At 37.9% G+C, this 24,888-nt stretch overlaps 1 protein-coding gene across 1 annotated transcript; it reads right to left on the bottom strand.

The window, feature by feature from the left end:
- Positions 1-8,278: 8,278 nt before the first annotated feature.
- LOC138872204 (uncharacterized) lies at positions 8,279-10,660 on the bottom strand. The gene is made up of 3 exons (XM_070150368.1): positions 10,432-10,660; positions 8,957-9,777; positions 8,279-8,875 (listed from the first exon to the last, which is right to left on the bottom strand). The coding sequence occupies exons 1-3, from the start codon at positions 10,658-10,660 to the stop codon at positions 8,279-8,281; spliced, it is 1,647 nt and encodes a 548-aa protein (XP_070006469.1).
- Positions 10,661-24,888: the final 14,228 nt, after the last annotated feature.

Raw genomic sequence — 24,888 nt, 5'->3', positions numbered from 1 at the left:
TGGGCCTACAAATTTTCTTGTTGGACAAAGACAAACTCAAAAATCCTACCAAAATATTAATTAAACTTAGTTAAGTAAATAAACAAAATTTTAAAATGAAACTGCTTTTTTGTATTTTTAAATGTTATAACAATAAAGTAAAAAGTAAAGAAAATAGGCTAAAGTCATAATAAAATTAAGATACCATGAATAAAAATATACTAATTGATCTTAAACTAAAGATAAAAATATAGAAAAGCAATAAACACGATAAATAAAACTATTTATGTTTTTTTTTTCTTTTGTTTTTTATATCTTAGGACTAAAAGTAAAAAGATTAAAATTATATTAAAATAAAGTCAAGTAAATATTTTAAAAATATTAAAATACTAAAACTAACTTTAAAATTTACGCAGGTCAAAAATTACGTGCTTATAGCTGCCGCTCTTTGCTTGAAAATATGAAGAGTTTTCGGAGCAAAGAACAATAAGCAACGTAATTGATTTATGACATGACGCTTATTCAAAAGGAATAAAGGTGGCTAAAAAGATTGTGAACGAGCCCTGGTATCTGAGCTGCCTACATATCCTTGGCTATAAAGGAATCAAGCCATGTGTAGTTCAGAAGTGAGAAGGGTGATAGAGTACTAAGGTGGAGAGTCGAGTGAAGTGCCGTCGAGGTTCTGGTCCGCGGTTCCTGCCATTACATCAAAAATAAAAGGAAAAATTACAGCAAAAGTAAAAGAAAAATACAAGATCCTATCTACTTCTTGTATTGAATCTTCCTTGAATCTCTATTTGATCTTCAACATGAGACTGAAAAGTGGACCATGTTCTTCAGGCGGGCTCCTGATGCTTCTTAAATTTGCGAATTGAAGTAAGTCTGCAATGAATTCCCTTGTTCTCCAGGTGGGCACCTGATTACCAACAACTTGAATTGTATTCCCTCGCTATCCAGGTGGGTGCCTGATTACCAACAACTTGAATTGTATTCTCTCGTTATCCAGGTGGGTGCCTGATTACCAACAACTTGAACTGTATTCCCTCATTATCCAGGTGAGCGCCTGATTACCAAAACTCGAAACTGTATTCCCTCGTTATCCAGGTGGGTGCCTGATTACCAGAAACTTGAATTGTATTCCCTCGTTATCTAGGTGGGCGCCCGATTACTAAAACTTGAATTGTATTCCCTCGTTATCCAGGTGGGCACCTGATTACTAAAACTTGAATTGTATTCTCTCGTTATCCAGGTGGGTGCCTGATATTGCAACAAAACAGACAAAACAAAAGAAATTTTTCTGCCCCAGTTTGGGATCTGGGCATATTTGTGAGTGTTAATCGGATCATATTACCTATAGAGCTCTAAGAATTCAAAAGCTAAATCCCATTATCCAGGAGGGCCCTGAAAACTTCGAATTAAATCTCATCTAAAACTTAAAACTAAATCCCATTATCCATGAGGGTCCTGAAAGCTTTAAAACTAAGTCACATTATCCAGGAGGGTCCTGAAAAATTTAAAAACTAAATCCCATTATCCAGGAGGGTCCTGAAAATTTAAAATTAAATCTCATTATCCAGGAGGGTCCTGAAAGCTTTTAAAATTAAATCTCATTATCCATGAGGGTCCTGAAAGCTTTTGAATTAAATCACATTATCCAGGAGGGTCTTGAAAACTTTTAAAATTAAATCCCATTATCCAGGAGGGTCCTGAAAACTTTTAAAATTAAATTCCATTATCCAGTAGGGTCCTGAAAACTTTAAAACTAAATCCCATTATCCAGGAGGGTCCTGAAAATTTAAAAACTAAATCTCATTATCCAGGAGGGTCCTGAGAATTTAAAACTAAATCTCATTATCCAGGAGGGTCCTGAAAATTTGAAAATTAAATCTCAGTATCCAGGAGGGTCCTGAAAATTTAAAAATTAAATCCCATTATCTAGGAGGGTCTTTAGAATTTAAAACTAAATCCCATTATCCAGGAGGGTCCTGAAAATTTAAAAACTAAATCACATTATCCAGGAGGGTCCTGAAAACTATTAAATTAAATACCATTATCCAGGAGGGTCCTGAAAATTTTAAATTAAATCCCATTATCCAGGAGGATCCTCAAAACTGTTAAATTAAATTCCATTATCCAGGGGGGTCCTGAAAATTTTAAATTAAATCTCATTATCCAGGAGGGTCCTAAAAACTATTAAATTAAATCCCATTATCTAGGAGGGTCCTGAAAACTATTAAATTAAATCCCATTATCCAGGAGGGTCCTGAGAATTTTAAAACTAAATCCCATTATTCAGGAGGGTCCTGAAAATTTTAAATCAAATCCCATTATCTAGGACGGTCCTGAAAACTATTAAATTAAATTCCATTATCCAGGAGGGTCCTGAAAATTTAAAAACTAAATCCCATTATCCAGGAGGGTTCTGAAAATTTAAAAACTAAATCTCATTATCCAGGAGGGTCCTGAAAATTTTAAATTAAATCCCATTATCCAGGATGGTCCTGAAAACTATTAAATTAAATCCCATTATCCGGGAGGGTCCTGAAAATTTAAAAACTAAATACCCTTATCCAGGAGAATCCTGAAAATTTTAAATTAAATCCCATTATCTAGGAGGGTCCTCAGAGCTTTTAAAATTAAATCTCATTATCCAGGAGGGTCCTGAAAAGTCGAAAATGAACTTACCTAAACCATGCTCTCTTCTTGGAGGATTCTGAACAGAATGTCTTGCCCCTGAACCACGCCTTCTTCGTAGGAGGGTCCCTGTGGATTAACAAATTTTCTTGCCCCTGTTTCAGACAAATAAAATCTTGTTAGTTTGAGAACGTGGTGGTTAGTTTGTGGCATCATTGCTGAGCGTCTGCTTCTGCCATTGCCATGCTTCATCCTGATTAGCTGCTTCGGGCTAGCAAGGAGTTGTTTGACCTTTTGATTGGAATTGGACTACAAAACCTCTGCATGACCTGAATCTCTCATGCTCGCTTGTTGCATTGTGTTTTCATTTTGAAAGTTGTTGAATCCTTGTATTTTCTCAAAATTCAAGATTCACTTGATTGCCTGAACCTCAGTTATCACCATACTGCCTATTCTAAATCAAGTCAATTGTGATGTCCCTGGCCGGACTCTGCTTTGTGCAATTTAGAAGCTGGTAGTAGGCTTTGAAATCCTTTCCTTCTTGTTCAACTAGGGTTGACTCCAAAGAGACCCATAAAGATAGACTCAAAGGGCAAAGTGAAATGATTTTTGACAAAAAGGAACAAAGGAAAATTTTGAGCACAGATGGCTATATGAAGAAGAATGAGAAAAGAAGACTTATCTGAGGGAAGCAACCAGCTCCAATGATCATGACATGCATTTAGGATCGATCAGCCTAATCCGTCCAACCAATCATATTTTCAGTTCATGTCCTGTCTTCATACTTCAAAATCGGGCTTTCACTGATCCAAATTCTCTATAAAGTCATGAGCCTCATTCGACTTGTAGTGCCCCAAAGGGTTTTCACCAACAAGCCTCTCTCATTTGTTCATCTCTCAACTCACCATAACCTTATGGTACCCGCAAGGGTTTTCACCAATAAGACTCTTTCATTTTAAATTTTCTCTCAGCTCACCATCGCCTTACGGTACCCGTGAGGGTTTTCACCAATAAGACTCTCTCATTTTAAATTTTCTATTTTGCGCCCGTGAACAAAGTGTAACCCATGATGTAAATCTTACCTCTATCTTGCTTGACCTGACATCATCAAAGATTGATCGGAAGGTCTTTCTTTAGGCCGTAATGTAGGCTTTTGGACAGGGTTAGAAAGAAAGGGTGGCATGAAGGCTCAAACTAACTTAAGATGAAAAGGGGTCAAAATTATAACTTTTGGAATAAGATCTTTTCAAAACCAAAACTTCTGCCCTAGTTTCTTTGGGTCTGGGGAATTTTAATTTTTATTTTGATGGGACCGACCCGTAAGGCTGCCTACGTATCCTTAAAAGGAATCATGTCGAACGTAGTTCAAAAGGAAGTTGTTTGTTTTTGTTGTTTTTCATTTCTTTTCTTTTTTCTTTTTTTTGTTTTTCATTCATTCATTCATTCATTTTTTTTCGTTCTCTAATTCTGTTACTGATTCCAAGAGAGGGGTATGAAAGAAATTAAATAAAGCTCAAAAGGGGTAACAAAGGATGAGAATGCTTGGGTAGCGGAACAAAATGCCCTCATCATTTCAACTTCGAACATGCCAAGTACAAAATACAACTCGAAGGTAAGCAAAGAAATCATACATAGTACCTCTTAACTGCATCAGAATTGATAGCCATATCTACACATTTGCCTTTTATGTCTGTTAAATACAAAGCACCATTGGGCAACACTCTTGTCACAATGAATGGCCCCTGCCAGTTTAGGGCGAACTTGCCTTTGGCTTCCACCTGATGAGGAAGGATGCGTTTCAATACCATCTGGCCCACTTCAAATTTTCGAGGACGCACCTTTTTGTTGTATGCTCTTGCCATTCTCTTCTGATACAATTGACCATGACATACTGCAGCCAATCTTTTCTCATCAATCAAACTCAAATGCTCTAGCCGGGTTTTGACCCACTCATCATCATCAATTTCAGATTCTGCAACGATCCGAAGGGATGAAATCTCAACTTCTGCAGGTATAACTGCCTCAGTTCCATATACCAGCAGATAAGGAGTTGCACCTACTGAAGTGCGAACAGTAATGCGATAACCTAGTAAGGCAAAAGGCAACTTTTCATGCCACTGCCTAGAACTTTGAACCATCTTACGAAGTATATTCTTTATGTTCTTGTTAGCAGCCTCAACAGCTCCATTTGCCTTGGGGCGATACGGGGTGGAGTTCCGATGCATGATCTTGAACTGTTGGCATACCTCTTTCATCAAATGACTGTTGAGATTAGCAGCATTGTCTGTGATGATCACCTTGGGAATTCCGAACCAACAAATGATATTTGAATGAACAAAATCTACTACTGCCTTCTTGGTCATGGACTTGAAAGTTACAGCTTCGACCCACTTGGTAAAGTAATCAATGGCCACCAGAATAAAAATGCCCGTTTAATGCTGCCGGCTCAATTGGTCCAATAACATCCATACCCCAAGCAATAAAGGGCCAAGGTGCAGACATTGAGTGTAACTCAGATGGGGGAGAATGAATCAAATCATCATGTACCTGGCATTGATGACATTTGCGAACAAAACTGATACAATCCCGTTCCATGGTGAGCCAATAATAACCTGCTCGAAGTATCTTCTTTGCCAAGACATACCCGTTCATATGCGGCCCGCAAACTCCAGAATGCACTTCGGCCATGATAGTTGAAGCTTCTTTAGCATCTATGCACCTCAACAGTCCTAAATCCGGAGTCCTCTTGTACAAGATTCCTCCACTCAAGAAAAATCCACTAGCCAGACGTTGAATGGTTCTCTTTTGGTCACCTGTAACATGTACTGGATATACCCCCGACCTGATATATTCCTTGATATCGTGGAACCAAGGTTCGCCATCGATTTCCTCTTCCACCACATTACAATAAGCATGTTGATCATGAACTTAGATATGCACGGGGTCGACATAAGCCTTGTCCGGATAATGTAACATTGACGCCAGAGTAGCCAAGGCATCAACAATCTCATTATGAATCTTGGGAATATGTCTAAATTCAACCGACCTGAATCGTTGACAAAGATCATGCAGGCACTGTCGGTACGGTATGAGCTTCAGATCTTGAGTCTCCCATTCTCCTTGAATCTGGTGAACCAACAAATCTGAATCTCCCAGAACAAGTATTTCCTGGACTCCCATGTCTATAGCTAACCTCAAACCCAGAATGCATGCTTCGTACTCAGCCATGTTGTTGGTGCAATAAAATCGAAGCTGGGCTGTTACAGGGTAGTGTTGCCCTGCTTCAAAGATAAGTACAACCCCTATTCCGGCCCCTTTCATGTTAGCAGCTCCATCAAAGAAAAGTTTCCAACCTGGATTTTCATCATAGTCAACCTCGTCAACACACATGACCTCTTCATCAGGAAAATAAGTCTTCAGTGGCTCATATTCATCATCCACCGGATTCTCGGCCAAGCGGTCGGCCAAGGCTTAGGCTTTCATCGCGTTCCGAGTCACATAGATGATGTCAAACTCTGTAAGTAAAATCTGCCACTTCGCCAGTCTTCCCGTGGGCATAGGCTTCTGAAAGATATAATTTAAAGGATCCATGCGGGAAATAAGGTAAGTAGTGTAGGATGACAGATAATGCTTCAACTTTTGTGCCACCCAAGTCAGGGCGCAACATGTCCTCTCAAGCAGAGTGTACTTAACATCATAGGGAGTGAAATTTTTACTGAGGTAATAGATTGCTTTCTCCTTCTTTCCCGTGACGTCATGTTGACCCAATACACATCCAAAAGAATTATTCAAGACTGTCAAATAGAGAATTAAAGGTCTTCCAGGCTCTGGTGGGACCAGCGCAGGTGGATTCGACAGGTACCTCTTAATCTTATCAAATGCTTCTTGACATTCGTTAGTCCACTTGACCGCAACATTCTTCTTCAGCAACTTAAAGATGGGCTCACAGGTTGTCGTGAGCTCAGCAATGAACCTGCTGATGTAATTTAACCTTCCAAGCAAACTTATCACCGCTATTTTATTCTTTGGCGGTGGTAAATCTTGAATGGCTTTGATCTTTGACGGGTCTAACTCAATACTGCGTCAACTGACCACGAATCCTAGCAGTTTCCCAGACGGGACACTAAATGCACATTTCGCTGGATTGAGCTTGAGGTTGTACCTGCGGAGCCTTTGGAAAAACTTCCTCAGGTCCTTGACATGGTCAAACTTCTTCTTTGACTTTATGATCATATCATCTATATAAACCTCGATCTCCCTATGTATCATGTCATGAAATATGGTGGTCATCGCCCTCATGTAAGTTGCCCTAGCATTCTTCAAATCAAATGGCATTACCCGATAACAGTATGTTCCCCATGGCATGATGAATGCTGTCTTTTATGCATCTTCCTCATCCATCAAGATCTGGTGATATCCCGCGTAACAGTCCACAAAAGACCCAATCTCATGCTTGGCAAAATTATCGATCAGAATATGAATGTTCGACAAAGGAAAATCATCCTTTTGGCTTGCTTTGTTAAGATCATGGTAATCAACATATACGCTGGTCTTACCATCCTTCTTTGGTACTGGCACAACATTGGCTAACCAAGTGGGATATCGAGTGACTCGAATGACCTTTGCAGTAAGCTGCTTTGTGATTTCTTCTTTAATCTTCACACTCATATCAGTCTTGAACTTTCGCAACTTTTGCTTGATAGGAGGGAATGCTGGATCAGTTGGCAATTTATGAACTACCAGATCAGTGCTCAGGCCTGGCATATCATTATATGACCATGCAAAAACATCTTTGTACTCAAACAATGTTTTGATTATTTCCTCCTTAACTTGCGGTTCTAAATGCACACTTATCTTGGTTTCCCTAACATCATCCTGGTCCCCTAAATTGATTGCTACGGTCTCACTCAAATTAGGCTTTGGTTTTTCTTCAAATTATTTTAGCTCTTTACTGATTTCCTCAAATGCTGTTTCTTCATCATATTCTATTTCATCATCATATTCTACTTCTTGGATTGTTATTTCAGAATTAGATTGGCTTTTAAGACTCGGCTGAAAACTCTTCATGCATGTCATGTCACTGCAACCAGCATAAAAAGAACTGTACAAAAGAAGAATAAAGAACAAAATAAAACACTATTAAGAATAACGGAAAACGGAAAACTGCATTTCATTGAAAATAAAAGGATAGAAGGGTTTGAACATCAAAACAAGCAAAAACTAAAAATCTAATTACAACCCTGAAATAACCCAGATAACAGAAAGGAAAACAAAGCAAACTACCAAAACTCCTTCCTGGTGGGGAGAGGAGTAGCTTCCCTATTGCTAAGCTTCATGTTTGGGCCAACGAGCTGCACATTTGCTTTACTAGAGCCTTCACCAACTTCTACCATATTGACCTCTTCGAACAGACTTTGGAACCTCTTGATCAGCTCTTCATCAACATCGACCACAGGTTTTGGGATTGAGGATGTTGGAGATTTTTCGGCCCCTGGCTTGACAAAAGACTTAGAGATGTGTGGGACGGACTTGGGAAGTGACCATACCTTTTGTTTCAGATTTTTAACCCTTTTCACGTCCTTCTCGGTGGGCATGAATCCCAAACCAAACGTACCAGGATTCCCACTGGGCACACTGGATGCACAATACCCTGCTGAGATGATCCCTAACCCTTGCTCGGCATAAAAACATTCTTTAACATTTCATTCGCAACCATGACGGACGCGGAGGATAGCCTAGGACCCGGAATGCATTTTCCTTCAGGTATTTTCTCAACATACACTGTTTCGAAAGTCTGATAGACCCAAGATCCCTTATCATCTTCAGCTTTGATGAACAGAACAATTGTATCATTACAAGCTAACAAGTCCTCGTCACCGTGCACAACTATTTCCTGCCTGTCCCATTCAAACTTCACCATTTGGTGCAAAGAAGATGGGACTGCCTTAGCAACATGTAACCAGGACCTGCCTAACAATAGATTGTAGGAGACAACCACATCTAACACTTGGAATTCCATGGTAAACTCAACAGGCCCTATCGGCAATTCGAGCATTATATCTCCAACAGAATCTTTACCTCCCCCATCAAAGCCCCGAACACACACACTGTTCAAGTGGATTCTTTCGATGCCAATATTCAGTTTTTGCAGAGTAGACAGGGGGCAAATATTCGCACTAGAGCCATTATCAACCAAAACCCTTAAGACAATAGAATCTTCACACTTCACTGTGAGATAAAGAGCTCGGTTGTGTTCTGTACCCTCCATAGGAAGTTCATCATCCGAGAAAGTGATCCTATTTGCTTCGAAGATCTTGCCAGCTATCTTTTCCAAGTGGTTCACTGTGATCTTATCAGGAACGTGTGCCTCATTTAAAATCTTCATCAAGACCTTGCGATGTTCATCTGAATGTATCAACAAAGACAAAAGAGAAATTTGAGCTGGTATTTTCCTTAACTGCTCCACAATGGAATAATCCTGCACTTTCATCTTTTTCAGGAACTCCTCAGCCTCTTCCTCGGTGACCGATTTCTTTACTGGCATTGGGCTATCCTTGAATGGCTTCGCTTTCCTTAATTCTTCTGGGGTGAAACATCTCCCAGAACGAGTCAATCCTCCAGTTTCATTGACTTCTTCCTCTATTTCTTTTCCTTTGTATGTCAGTATCACTTGTTTATAATTCCACGGAACAGCCTTGACATCCACCACTGGATGCTGGGTTACTGGTTTAATGATTATAGGGGAAATAGGAGGCCGCTTTACAACTATGACAGTCTTACTTGAATTCCCTGGTACTACCACTTTTGAACTTTCCGGACTTGCCCCGATATCTTTTGACAGCCCTTTCACAACCAATACTAGTGGTTTCGAATTGAGTGAGCTCGGCTTTTCTGTCATCCCTTCAATTGTCAAGGGCGTTGCTTTGGTAGAGTCTGGAGCTTTAGCCAAATTGCTTTCACTGGCCCGAATCATCATGACGGACTTAGAAGACTTTTTGGGATCCCCATCCTTGTGAACTATTTCAATCATGTGCGTCTCTGCATGGGCTGGCAAAGGGTTTTGGTTGATATTTGGCACATCTGGGCTTTGGACTACAATTTGGTTTGCATCAATGAGCTCCTGGATTGCCTGTTTCAAATGCCAACACTTCTCTATGTCGTGCCCTGGAGCATCAGAACAATAGGTGCATCTTAGGGAATAATCGAGGTTCTTTGGAGGGGTATTTGGTATCTTTGACTCAATCGGCCTCAAGACGTCCAAATGCCTTAACCTTTGAAACAGTCTAGCATAGGACTCTCCAAGCGGGGTAAAAGTTTGTTTCCGCTGCTGCCTCTCTCTCCTATACTCTAGCCTTGATCGAAAATTTGAACCAGTGGGGTTTTGATAGGGTTGTGGGGGTGGATAGGTATTTTGTGGAGCTGGGTAGATATTCTGCGGAGCTGGAGCACGCCATTACGGGTAATGAGGGGGTTGAGAATATGATTGTGCATGGTGAATAATGTATTAGGATGGCCTAGCTGAGTATTGGGGGTTTTGCGGGGAAAAGTAATGTTGAGTTGGATTATATGGAGCTTGGGCGTAGGCTTGAGGTCGGGGTCGAGGATGGATGTACTGATGAGGTGAACCCCTCTGGCCATGCCATGATCCGGAGACAAACATAGCAACATCTTCCTTCTTCTTCTTGCCTAGCAAACTTCCGGTACCACTCTGGATTACCTGGGTGGTTGCTTTTATAGCAGAATAGCTCATGATCTTACTCGACTTGAGCCCCTCTTCCACCATTTCTCCCATCTTCACCACATCATTAAAAGACTTACCAATGGCTGAGATCAAGTGGCCATAGTAAGTGGGCTCTAGGGCTTGAAGAAAGTATTTAGCCATCCCGTCCTCTTCCATCGGAGGATTGACTCGTGCAGCTTGCTCCCTCCATCGGAACCCATATTCTCTAAAGCTTTCACTGGGTTTCTTTTCCACCTTGGTCAGAGATAGGCAGTCTGGAACAATGTCTATATTGTACTGAAAGTGCCGGGCAAAGGCCTGAGCCATATTGTCCCAGGTGTACCACCTGTTGGCGTCCTGGCGGGTGTACCATTCTAAAGCTGCCCCACTCAGACTTTGGCTGAAGCATGCCATCAGTAATTCATCTTTTCCCCCGGCGCCTCTCATTTTACTACAATAACCTCTCAGATGAGCTACAAGATCCCCATGTCTGTCATACAAGTCAAACTTGGTCATCTTGAACCCGACAGGCAATTGGACATCGGGGAACAAACACAAATCCTTATAGGCCACACTCACTTGGTTTCCCAACCCTTGCATATTTCTCAATGATTGCTCCAGACTTTGTACCTTCCTAAACATCACTTCTTGCTCTGCGTTCTTGGGTGGTTTGTCAGTTTCAACATGAGGCTCAAATTGGGGATTGTAAGAGTAAGGATCTGGGACTTTGAAGGTGGGCTCCGGTACATAGTAGTGGGCATCTGTAGCAAGGAATGCGGGCTCACTAGAGGATCGGTGGAGGGTAGCTTGTGGAGGGGGTACAAAAATAAGAGCAGATGTCGGAGCAGGGTATGAGGTTGTTTTGGCTGGTGGAGCATGAACAGTTTGGGCTGAAGTGCCGGGGTAGTTGTGGTAAGGGGTAAAGCCAGGTGCGTGTTGTGGGGAAAGATCAATGGTATTGGGCATCTGGGATTGAGAGAGTGGTGGAATGGAAGCATGGTTTTCTGTGTAGTTGGTAGGGAATGAGGGTGGATGATGTCCCTTAATCCAGGCTTGATACATTTCTACCATCTAATGCTTCAACCTCCGGACCTCCTCTTGCAGTTCCGATTCCGACTCAACAATCTCCCTTGGTGGGTCTACAACTCCAGTGTCTATTTCCTTGCTAACCATGACTGTTTGACGCTTTGATCGGGTGTTGTATGGATGACTTGCCAGGATGCCAACAAACTAACCACCTTCCTAAAACTTAATAGAGATAACAGAGGACAACAACACAAAATCACCATGTTAGCGTTAGAGCATTTATCAAATAATAATATCACATTACGTGTAATGCACCTAACCACAATTAACGGTTCTAAAATGGCTTTGAGGGTCGCAGGGTCATATGACATCATCCCAATTTGCTCATTTCAATCCTTTCTTCTCTTTCTTTTCCAACACCTCTTATCACTCTTTTCTTTTTCTTTCTCTTTTTATTTTGAACCAAAAATGATTTGATCGAACCCGATGTGGGTTGCCTACGTATCATGTCCCTCATGAATCAGACCAAGCGTAGTTCTGGAGAAGTGGTGGAAAATAAATTGAAAACAAAATCTTTTTGGGATTTTTCATTTAAAACTTTTCGCTATTAAAATACAAAGGGAAATACGATAATGAAAGACATGACAAACTCAACTACACTACGACAGACTCTAACACTACCTAAAGGACTTGGTACTTCTAGCAAGACATGAAAGTAAAAGACAACATAAGACAATCTCAAAACACCTAAATAGAATGACTCCTCAAGCTGCTCCTGAATGCGACTGTCCTGACCGAGATGGTCCTGGGCTGTCTGTCATGCTCAAACTCTGTAACATGCCTCGTAAAGAAACACCGATGCTGGGAATAAATGCCCTGGCGTGTGCCCCCGTATCCTGAAGGTCGACCCTAAACAAATACTGACTATGCTACTCCACGTTTGCTGCCAATCCCGCTAACTGAGACTTTATCAACTCAAGCTTATCCCAGGGATCTTAGTCCGATGCCTCCCCAAAATCATCTGTCTGAACTGCCCGACCCCTGAGTTGGGCTAGCAATGGGATGCTGACCCCTGGCGGGACGGACTGTAACCAAATCAAGTACTCTTGAGTACACTCGGGCCTGCCAACGTCCTCTACTAATGTATTTTTCTTCATCCTCTTTGTATTGTTCCAGTATTGCACATACTTGATTTCATCAGCCGCCTTTTTGCTAAAATTTATGATGTGCCTCCGAAGGTTCAAAGTTGGAGGCTCCTCTTGTCTTCTGCCCAATTGCCGCATTACCCTAACGGGAGTGTACGGCCTGACACACTTGAGTCCTATCGGCATCAGGAAAGGCTGCATGAGGCACCCTACCAAGATATCATCCAAAGGTAGTCAAAGGTAAGCCCACAAAACATTCCCATTTGTCCTCAAACCAAGGAACTCAATCCAAGCTGTGACGCCTACTGGGTACGTAAACTTAGGAGATTTCATCCTGCGTTCGATGCATACCACCCGATCTCTCAAGGTACGGTCGATGGGACAAAGTAAGGAAGCGGTGTGCAAATGCTCCATCATCCACAGCTGTAGCAAAAGGTTACTTCCCTCAAAATATCTGACACCTCCCCTAACCTCACTCAGGGCTCGGTACAACTCTGCTAAGATCATCGGCACAACGGTAATGGTTTTGCGTTGCTTCTCATGAAATAGTGCCACTACCACTGACTGTAGACGGGTGCTAATGTGCCTCTCATCTAATGGAAAAACTAATAATCCCAACAAAGCAAGGCTGAAAGCTTCGAGGCGACGTCTTTGCCACTTTGCCTTAGTTGTGCAGAACTCATCCCAAAAGATGTCAAAACTATCCTGTGGTCCAAATCTAGCAAACAAATAATCCAAGGATATCCAGGACTGCTCGAGACATTTTAAATGCTTATTATCTTTCAGGCCCAGGTCGCTGAGGAATCTTGTCCTAGAGTGGTCTCGGGGAAGTATCATGTCCTTGCCTATATAGCTTAAACGAGTGAGATCAGACATTTCCGCCAAGGTAGGAGTCATCTCACACTCTCCAAATCTGAAAATCAAATTTTGCAGATCCCAATAAGTCAGCATCACCTCCACTAAGTCTGGGCGGGGTGTGATATCAAGAAGGGAAGTTAGGGTGCCCAATTTCTGCTTTAGCTCATGCTGCTCTAACAATGAAAACATTTTCCACCACTTGATCAACTTCCTAGGAATCTTTACTACCATCAGCACTTTGGATCGAATCAGTGGGTCCATACCTGAATGAAGCAAACATGGTTAGAGACTTGGGACACTACGTGACCCCACCACATTTCCTAGTCGACAAATGCAAGACACAACTTGGCTATATTTGCAAAATGGCCTAAGTGGCTGAAAGTGGCTATTAGCGCAAACTTGACAAAGTTGACCCCTAATGCATGAGAAATACTCTATTTAAAGCTTACATGACTCTAATATCCCAACAATCATGGTCTTAAAAATTACTTTGCAGAAATGGACAATTTTTTGCAAAAATGGCCGATGTGGCCAAATGTGGCTAGGGACGCAAACACGACATGGATGGACCTTAAAGTGATATGACACCGAGTTATAAACTCAAGATCCTAAGACATGGGAATTGAGGCACTCTTGCGAAAATAACCCTATTTTGCAAGAATGGCCGATGTGGCCAAAAGTGGCTGGACATGCAAATTTGACAGGAATGAACCTTAGAATTAAGAGGACACTTTATTTTAGACTCAAGATCCTAAGACAAGAGATAACAAACTACTTTGAGAAAATACTTTATGGCTATACATGCAAGATTTGGCTACGACCCCGGAAGCCAAGAACCTAGGACCTAATAGGAAGACCGGACCCTATGTGGGTTGCCTACGTATCCCGCCCCAGAAGACGAGAATCAGGTTCGCGTAGTTCGGAAAGATTGGTCATGGGAGAAAGCCTTTTAAAAAAATGCAACTAATTTGGAAAAACAATATTTTTTTTGTCTTTTTGAGAAATGATGGAAAATGTAAACTCTTTTTGGATTTTCTTTTATCTTTGTTTTTTGAATTTTTGGAAAATGATGGAAAATGTAAAATCTTTTGGATTTTCTTTTTCTCTTTTTTTTTGAATTATTGGAAAATAATGGGAAAGTGTAAAATCTTTTTGGATTATCTTTTTTTTCTTTTTCCTTTTTTTTTTGAATTTTTGGAAAATAATGGGAAAATGTAAAATCTTTTTTGGATTTTTTATTTTCATTTTTTCAAAAAGTAGTGAAAGAAAAATATAACTGGGCCCTACTTGCTTCGTCTTTCACCCTTCTTTCCCAAGCATCGGTCCGCCAAATGACCTTTTTACCCTCAAAGATGCAACATGTATCACATAGGGATGATTGAATGTCTTTTTGGGGCACGGGCCCATTTTGACAAAATTTGGATAGACTTCCTACAAAAGGACACGGTACCTAGGATCGAGCCCTGTTAGGTCTAAATGACATGATGCAAATAAAAATGACCTAAAGACTGACCTAAGTTTGGGGTTCACTAACAAGGCAATTCGGGGGAGCGTATGGTCGATGGTGGCTGCTCAAGCTTTCCACCCACTCCATACGTCCGACGTACCCCCTCCTAAATTAAGGGTGACTCAACAAAGAGTTCGTGCACGCGACGTGTACTCCGAGACTTGTTGCAAAAAGAAGACTCATGGTTATGCACATGATGACAGTTTATAAAACAGTAACACATTAAGAAAAACGATAAACAAATAGCCAACAAAACAAGGAAATAAGACAAACAAAGCAAATAAAGAAAACAAACACATCAACCGAATATCCTAAAAGCCAACAAGATCAAATACCAGCTCGAACCTGCAAGTCTCCAGCAGAGTCGCCAGTGATGTCACACCCCTTTTTAACCAAACTTCTCATTGAACCCTCTTACATAAATAAAAAGATTTAGTAAAGCTCGAAAAAGGTTTTCAATTAGAAAGTGACAAAAATGTGTTCAAAAGGAAATAACTCAGAGTCGCCACCTGAAATTTGATTTCGGTGTGTCAGGTCACCATTTTTTTTTAAAAAAAATAATAATTTTCCTTTCAAAACACTTTGAACTCTAAAACTAAGTCTACACCAGAGATTTAGGTAAGGGAGTTCATTTGACTCGGGGAGAAGGTGTTAGGCACTCCCCGGGTCCTGTAACTAGTACAGTTGCGTACTCGATCTAGTTGGCTTTTATAATATTCAAGTTAAGGTGAAATCATAGAAAAAATAAACACACACGAGGCTCGAGGTCGTCCTCACCTAATAAAAGAAAAAAAATAAAATAAAATACTACGAGTTCTACTATCGATCTCCGAGTACAAATACTTCGGGGCATTCCCTGGATAAATTTAACTAAGGGAGCGTCCTCTCGCCTCGAAGCAAACAAAAATCCTAAGGCTTGCCTACCCGAGTGTTGCCGGCCAAATCATGCGCCTAACGACTCAAATAATAGGAATAAACCAAAATAATAATATTAAGTTTGATTCATAGTTTATGACCAAAAGCTAATTCCATTTTTTATGGATTATTTCCCCGACCCAACCCTTCAAAGCGCCTCCATTTCCATTCAAAATTCTTTTTTGTCTACATTCTCAAATGTATAGAACAGATCTAACCAATTTCAAAATCATAACACATTGATTCAACCATTCAGAGAACAAACTAAACAAAGTGGCAGTGAAGCTAACCAAGAATTAAAATAGCAGGTTCGAACTTACGAAGACATAAAGTATATCAATGGATTAATAAATGGGATGAAAAGAGACGGACCTGAAAAAGGATCTTGTAATTAATATAAATTGGGCAGTCCACAGACAGAATAACGCGATTATGAATAGGGTTCAAAATAGCAAATCCATCTCGAACGAAACCAACGGACCGCATCTCGGATGGCAGCTCCAACAATCGAACACTCGTCTCAACTCAACTCCATTTCGGAAACCAACACAGAACCACAAGAATCAATACTCCAAAAGGCGTCGAAGCAACTTCAAAACTTTATCAAGAGACAACAACGACGAATATTTTTGTTGATTTTGATGGGGTCAACAAAGAAAGGAGGGATAAAGCTTTAAGAATAGCCATTATCAACCAACTATCTACATAATGTAGGACAAAGAGGGAAATCGGACAATTAACTCCAATTATAACAAGAACCAATTTGTTCATTAATATAATACTAACAGAAACAAAAAAGTTGAATGTCAAAGTAACAGTAGTCACCCATAAGGTAACTTGTTGACACTTTCCACCTAAAATGAAATTCTGAATCTAATTTTTGAACCCCGATCGAAGAACCTTGGCTGAGATCACACAGGACCGGAAAGCCTCAACGTCGACATCGTCGGAAACCTCGAACGAGAACTTCTGACCGAAGATCCAAACAACAATCTTCAACGTCGACAGATCTCGACGCGCTCTCAAGCGCAAATACTTCGCATTATAATAGGTCACTGGACTGATTTTTTAATCAAAGCAAGATCCTAATGTTCAGCAAAAGAAAAATGAAGCAGTAGTGTGTCTAGGTTTTGATGGTCGCTTCAGCTCGTTTTTCGGTGAGCTGTCATCTCCTATTATCTGTGTGTGTTGCTGTGTCTGTTCCCGGTCAAGCCATGTTAGGTTCAAGCTGCTAAGGTTTTTCTATGGCTGCTGAAGAAGATGAAGGACAGGGGGAGGTCCGTTTTGTTCTTGCGGCTGGTCCCTTTTTTTGTTCAAGACTAGGAATTGAAAAACTTGGGTTAGGGTTTCTATAATTGGGTATTTTATATGAAGGTGGGAGGAGATGATGACCATTGGATTAGAAGGAAATAGATGGCTAGGATTAAATCTTGCACATAAATGGGCTAATGGGTTGGGAAGAATGGGCTAAGAATAATTGGGTTTAAGTTAAAAGAAATGGACTCACACCTTTGGGCCTACAAATTTTCTTGTTGGACAAAGACAAACTCAAAAATCCTACCAAAATATTAATTAAACTTAGTTAAGTAAATAAACAAATTTTAAAATGAAACTGCTTTTTTGTATTTTTAAATGTTATAACAATAAAGTAAAAAGTAAAGAAAATAGGCTAAAGTCATGATAAAATTAAGATACCATGAATAAAAATACACTAATTGATCTTAAACTAAAGATAAAAATATAGAAAAGCAATAAACACGATAAATAAAACTATTTATATTTTTTTTCTTTTGTTTTTTTATATCTTAGGACTAAAAGTAAAAAGATTAAAATTATATTAAAATAAAGTCAAGTAAATATTTTAAAAATATTAAAATACTAAATCTAACTTTAAAATTTGCGCGGGTCAAAAATTACGTGCTTACAACCTACTTCAACTTCCGGAATTCCATTCCGACCCTATATCAAAATCTCACTTATCAACCGGAAAACGCCAAAATTCTAATTTCGCCAATTCAAGTCTAAACCTTCCACGGACCTCCAAAATACATTCCGATCACGCTCCTAAGTCCCAAATCACCCAACGGAGCTAACCAAATCATAAATATTTTAATCCGAGATCATATACTAACAATTCAAAACTTGGTCAAATCTTTCAAATTTTAAGCTTCAAACTGAGAACTGTTCTTCCAAATTCATTCCGATTACCCTGAAAACCAAAACTGACAATTTACATAAGTCATAATACATCACACGGGCCTAGCCATGCCCGAGAACTGTCGAGCGAAGTGCAAAAGCTCAAAACGAAACTAGATATTTTGTTCTATCTATGTAATTGTTAAGCTAACTATTTTTTAAATAATTTGAAGCAAAAATATTTGTTTTGCTACATGATTTTTGTTTTAAATAATTTTGTATCTAAATGATTACCATTGATATAATAAGTTTTAACTTATGGCAAAAAATAATGATTATCTGCGAAATTTTATCTCAAAAATAAATTCATGGCTATATTATCTTGTCATGACAAATAATTGTAGCTGTTAAATTAACTGTTGCTACAAGGGCGGATATACGTTTGGGAAAGTGGTGTCACGTGATGCCGCTTCGCCAGAAAAAACTACTAAAAAGCTGGGTAAATTTGTACTTAAACAAGTCAAAACGATAAAAATAAATTAAGATGACACCGCCGGTCAAAGCAAGAAAACTAGTCCGGATGGTTACTCGGGGGGCTTCAAGTTGCACGATCACAGGATCGATTCTGGGATATCCAAATTATGTTTAGACTTTTTGATCTCAGTCAAGTCACAAGTGGCTCAAGATGACAACAAGCACCAAATTTGACTAAGTACAGTAATTAGTGGAAATTTACAACAAAACATACCAATAAATAAAAGTAAAAAAAAAAAAACATGCTCAATTATGGGTATTGTTAAAATTTTAGAAAATTTGCCATTAAGAATAAAAAATTCTCAAAAGTCAAGAGAACCACTAATATTAAAAATATCTGAAGAGGAACTCCATGATATAAAGTTTTGCTTTATTTGTAAAATTGAAATTTTAATTTGTTATTTATATAAAATACCAAATGGAAAGATATTCTCCTAAAGTATCGTTCAAGGTTTTAAATCAAATTCAACATCTTAAAGATTAGTTAAGTTGGAGTAGAGAGTAAAGGGATCAAACCAAATGGAAGCAATAAGAAGAGAACGTTCAAATTGAAGAGAAACCAAAAGAAAAAACTTAAAATGAACTTTCATTAACGCATATGAAAAAATAATAAAACTCATCGATATTAATTGTACAACGTATTTGAATGTGTTATATTAAGGTGTTATTGTTGCAGTGACCTATTTATTTACTTACCGTTTTAAATAGTGACACCGCTTGTATAAAATCCTGCGTACACCACTGGTTGCCATAGTATTTTAGTAGTTGAAGCAAACAATATTTATTTAGCTACAATATTTGTTTTAAATAACTTGTTATGACTAAAAAGTTACTATAGCTACAGTAAATTGTAACTCGTAGTAAAAACAAATATTAGCTACGAAATTTTATTGTAGCAATAACTCCATGGCTACATCATTTAACTATTGCCACAATGGTTTATAACTTGAAGCAAAAACGCTTATTTAGCTACAATACAATATTTTGCTTCAAATAATTTGTTGTAGCTAAAAGATTACTATTGCTACAGTGACTTTATCATGTGGCAAAAAATTATGATTAGCTACGAAAAATTATCGTGGCAATAAATTTGTAGCTATTGATGTATTTATTGCCACGATTGTTAGCAATTGTAGCAAAAATGAGGAATTAGTTTTGCCAATTTGATTTTTGTGGCTAAGAAATTTTATAAATTTGTAAATAGCCATGGAACTGGAATATTTGTGGCTATTGTTAGGTACTAGCTACAATTTTTAAATCTGCAGCTAAGATTTCTTAACTACATACACATAATGTTGTAGTGAAGGAATACATAGTCCTAGCCAAATATTGCATGTTTCAAGGAGTTTAATATATATTATGATGATCTTCCAAACGTAATTTCTACTTCTACGAATGATCGATAGGAACCATGTGTCCTAGACAAATCAAGCTATATATGTACTAAATTTCATTAGTAATAATATTAGTTATCTTTTCGACGAAAAAGAAAAAAATAGTTCCAGTCATGGCGGATTGGCAACGCTCCATCTTTCTGATTCAAGATATCTTCAAGGTTCATCATATCCTGTCACCCAAAAAGCATGATATGATGAATCATCTAAATTAGTAATTAACATAAATTTATCAGTTAATTACTTAAAACTAAATATAGCTAGCTAGCCTGTAATACCTTTTTCTACCTAAAAATTACAGACATTCCAAGTTCACGAGAAACATCCATTTGATCACCAAATTGTGATCATCAGCCATGGTTGATTAATTAAGGCTCGATCGACATTTCAATGCATCTGGAGGCACCCCAGTTTAATTTTCTTGTAGCCCGTCGTCAACCAGTCTGTGCAAGGTTTCATTAGGTTCAGTTACATATCTTTGCACAGCAAGAAGAAAAATGGCACAACAACTGCACAAAGAAGAGAAAATGGTCTCATGGTGAAGATCCAACTGAAGATTATTGAGGTTCCGTTAATTAATAAGTCTGCTTATTTCTATGGTGAAGACAAAATAATAATGTTGAGTGTGTAGAATGAAGAAATATTTGTTTCGGTTACTTTTATTATGTGCTTTATGTCGTATATGATGGAAAAGGGAAGAGAAAAATCAGGACTAAGCTGGCATCGTTTTCTTGTATGCGAGGTCAGTTTCAACTTGGATAAATTATCCTACATTTCCAAGAAGGTTACACCTTCGGAATGATACGTCAATTTGGAAATTTGTTTTCATAAAAATATTGAGCGAGTTATTTTAGATACTTGGTTTGTCAAAAATGTTCTCCAACAAACAAAAAGAAGAAAAATGACGATGGAACTCATTTTTTTCTTTTTTTTACAACCATCTTAATTTTTAACTTTATATTAATGCTCCAACGAACATTTAGACATTCGCTAGCACTCAAAAATTTCATCAAACACTCTCCGATTATTAATATTACTTCATATTTTTTTCAAAAGATATTTTTCAAATTCTAGAATTTTATTTAGAAGAATATTCTCTTATGGAAAATGATTTCGATTATATCAAACACAGTTGATATCCATCTTTAACGTTTTTTGCTCCTCCTGACGAAACATAATTAACTACTACACTACTTAAGTCTTAAGATCTCTAGCTACGCATTCGCCAGCAATTTGCATAAAGTCACTTCGTTCCTAGACTCGGATTTTCGTACCTTAACCAAATAGGCGCAATCCAGTTAGGAGTGGAACTGCATTTTATCGCTGCCAAGCCTCCGGTAGCGAGAACACGACCACTTACCGACTTACTTGATAATGCCTCCAACCTTTCTGACCTCAACAAAAGTGATATTTAGCTATGAAATTATCAGCCACGACATAAAATTCGTCACTAATTGTTAGTATTTAGTGACGAAATACAAAATTTTGTAGCAATTTTGTCCACTAAAGTTTCCCACCAAAAATTGAGTTGGCGCCAATTATTCAGTAATACTAGCTACGAATTTGAATTTATCGGCGATACATTATTTTGTCACTAATGATGTACTCAATTAGTGACAAAGCATTATTTGTCTTAAAATTAATTAAATTTTGGACATGAAAAAGTTTCGTCACAAAAGATATATTTTTACAATAGTGACGAATTAGAGTTTGTTGTTAAACAAGGCAACATTTAGCCACAAAAATTTGTATTTATTTGTGACCTTAATTTTTATCACTAATAGTGTAGATAATTAGTGACAATTATTTGATTGTCTCTATTGAACCTACAATTTAATCACAATTTTTTTTTATCACAAAATATACCATTTTTAATTTGCTACTGCCAAAATTTTGTAGTTAAATTGTGAAATTATTGGCTATGTAAAATATTTCAGTTAAAAACTAAAAAATCATAATTCGTACTTAACTATGATTCTAAAATTTTGTTCATGTATACATATAATTACTTTAAGACTAATTGAATTTGAAATTAAAATAATCATCGAAACTCATCAAGTTCGAGAAACTAAAAACCCATTTTTAGTTATGTTAGAGATTTTAGGAATGTTTTTCTAGCATAATTTAATCTCTTGTTGAAAAGTATCGAGTTTATTTTAAATAGTATAACATATATTTTAAAAATAAATATTTTCAGAGTCAAAATATATATATCTATGTTATATTAAAAGAGAAGTAGTATCAAAATATTAAGCCAATTGACAAGTTAATAACAATGTTTTAAAAGACGGGAGCGTGAGGCGAGAGGTTTTACCTCTGACGAGGCGAGGCGTAAGCCCTGTGACATGGGGCGTAAGTCTCACGGAACAAATGTGATATTTAGCTACAAAACTTTTAGCCACGACACATAATTCGTCACTAATAATTCACTTTTCTTGACAAAAATTATGTTTCGTATTTAAATACATAAGTCGCACACTTTTAGTGACGAAACATAAATTTTGTAGCAAATGCTTTGTCCACTAAAATTTCCCAACAAAAAAAAAAGTTGGCGCCATTACTGAATAACATTAGCCACAAATTTTATATCATCGGTGACATATTATTTTGTCACTAATTATGTACCCAATTTGTGATAAATTATAATTTGTCTTAAAATTGGTAAAACTTTGGACACGAAAAAGTTTCGTCACAAAAACTATGAGGTTCAACAAAGCTTATTAGGAAACTCAACACATCATTTGCGTAAGAACTGTAGGGTGAGTCCCGAGCCTTAAGCGTTAGGCGTGTTCAACGCGCACAGTCGGGCGCTTGGGACATAAGCTTCGTGAAACTATGCCCTGCGTGTAAGTGTCAGGGCATTTTAATAGTGTTCCGCCCTGTGGCGAGTTTCAGAAAAAACTTTTAAAATAGAGATCTGGCGGTGTTTGATTGGCTATGAAATTTAAAAGTAAGAAGGACTTATTAAATTGTATAATTATAATTTCTAAATAGGTATTTATATAATCAGTTTGGTTCGACTTTTCTCAATTAATTTTTCTTAAAATCAAATAATTAGATTTTATCTATTCTTAAAATTTAAAAAATCAGAATCAAATTTCTCATGAACACCCTTTGTTTAATATATTATTTTATGCCAAGATAGTTAAATCAATTTTTTTGAAATCTTTCTTTATTATTCTAGTAAAATATTTCATATAACTTATTTAAAACATAAAAGTCATCCAAAATTGGGATATGAAGCAAATACGTTCTAAAATAAAGTTTTATTTTGGTATTATTTTCACAAATTAAAGTTTCTTTTTACTATTTTTTCCATAAGTTGGGTGTAAATATACGGCTGATATTTTAGGATTAGTGGAGGAGAGATAAAAGGTTAGGGTTAGAAGAAATCTCCACTTCCTAATTTTTTGGGATCTTATTCCTATAACTCTTCATACTCGCCGATACCCCCAAAATAGAATTCCACAATACTGTAAAATGAAGAAAGAAATCATCTTTTGGCGCTGGTTTTTGGGATTTTTGGCTCCAAACGAAATTCAGGATAATTACTATATATATATGAGAACAGTGACCGGGAAAAATACACCGCAAAGTGAAGCGAAATTTCTGAATAGGCATGTATCATTCCACCTACTCTATGTTTGAATAAGATTCAATAGATTGTAATTTGGCACAATCATATATTGAATGATTAATTCAATCAGCCCCTATTGAGACTTCCCTGAATACTAAAGAATAAAGCCAGGACGAGAGTTCATCTGTTCATGTGCCAAGTTCGTATATGAACACAAAAAGAAAAATTGGCTTTTGTACCTATTTCTGATGAATATTTACCTAAAATTAACCTCACTATAGCAATCGCAAAAATAGCTGACTGTTAAACTGCTAAGACAAATGTCTCATTGCATATATTGAGGTGGTTTTATCATATACCTGATCCTTATACTTCAGACAAATATTAATCATTGAATAGAACTACTAATTGTGCATAGATGTAGTTTAAGACTATAAATTTGTATTATCGTACAATGTTTTCTTTGGACATTTTGTGGGATTAATGCAATTTTTTTTCCAATTAGAAGCTATAGTCATGTTAGTTGGTGAAAGGAGGGGTAAAAGTAAGGTGTTCTTTAAAGAGCTTTATATATGTAGATTGAAATGAAGAAGAAGACATTACCAAAGGCCAACAGAAAATGTGAAGCTTTTGATTCCATTTAGGCATATTAACTAATTTGCTATATGGGAAAGTCGTACCAATATTATTGAGTGCACAAGCGGCAGGCACATAGAGAAACAACAAGAAATGAACAAAAAGAAAAATGACGCGAGTTTTGCAACTTAGCTAGTTGGAAAAGTAAAGCATCACACATATAAGAATGATTATAAAAGACTGGTGGGGATTCTCTCTCAGCGCATGTTAGCATAACGTGCGTCACCATGGGAAAGAGAGCTTGGAATTCCTCACAGAAGATAATTATGGCACGAGAAACCATCACTTTGGGTGCGTATCAGCAAAGGAAGAAGGATGATAAGATGAAATTAAGTGAAAATTCAGAAAAGCAGCTCGAGGAGGAAGAAGTTAATGGAACAGTACCATGCATGGATGATCTGATCGAACAAGGGGAAATCGAAGAGCTAGGAAGTGAAATCTCACCAATTGCAAGTCAATTAAGATCGTAGGTCAGGGAATTGGGTGAAGGCATATCGTCGACACCGCCACAAAGGAAGGAGGTGTTGAATTCTGGAGCTTGGAGTGGGAAATTGACATGGGCTGATGAAGCTGAAGCTTCACCAGAGTTGAATGCTAAGGGATCCATCTGGGATAATTTTGATATAACTAAGGTAACAAATGATGGCTTTAAACTTGATTTGTAGAGCCTGAAATACATGACGAGGCAACTGTTTGTGAAATTGAGGCTGAGGACATAAGTTCAGAAATTGAATACTAGAAATCAACAATAGTGTGTTATGTATTGGGAGCTCACCCGCCATTCATATTGCTTAATGCATATGTTCGTAGACTGTGGGGTAAACATG

This window comes from Nicotiana sylvestris, chromosome 1 (genome assembly GCF_000393655.2).
Source record: "Nicotiana sylvestris chromosome 1, ASM39365v2, whole genome shotgun sequence".
NCBI lineage: Eukaryota > Viridiplantae > Streptophyta > Magnoliopsida > Solanales > Solanaceae > Nicotiana > Nicotiana sylvestris.
Note: the sequence above shows the minus strand (reverse complement) of the source record. Positions and strands in the feature narration are given on the sequence as shown.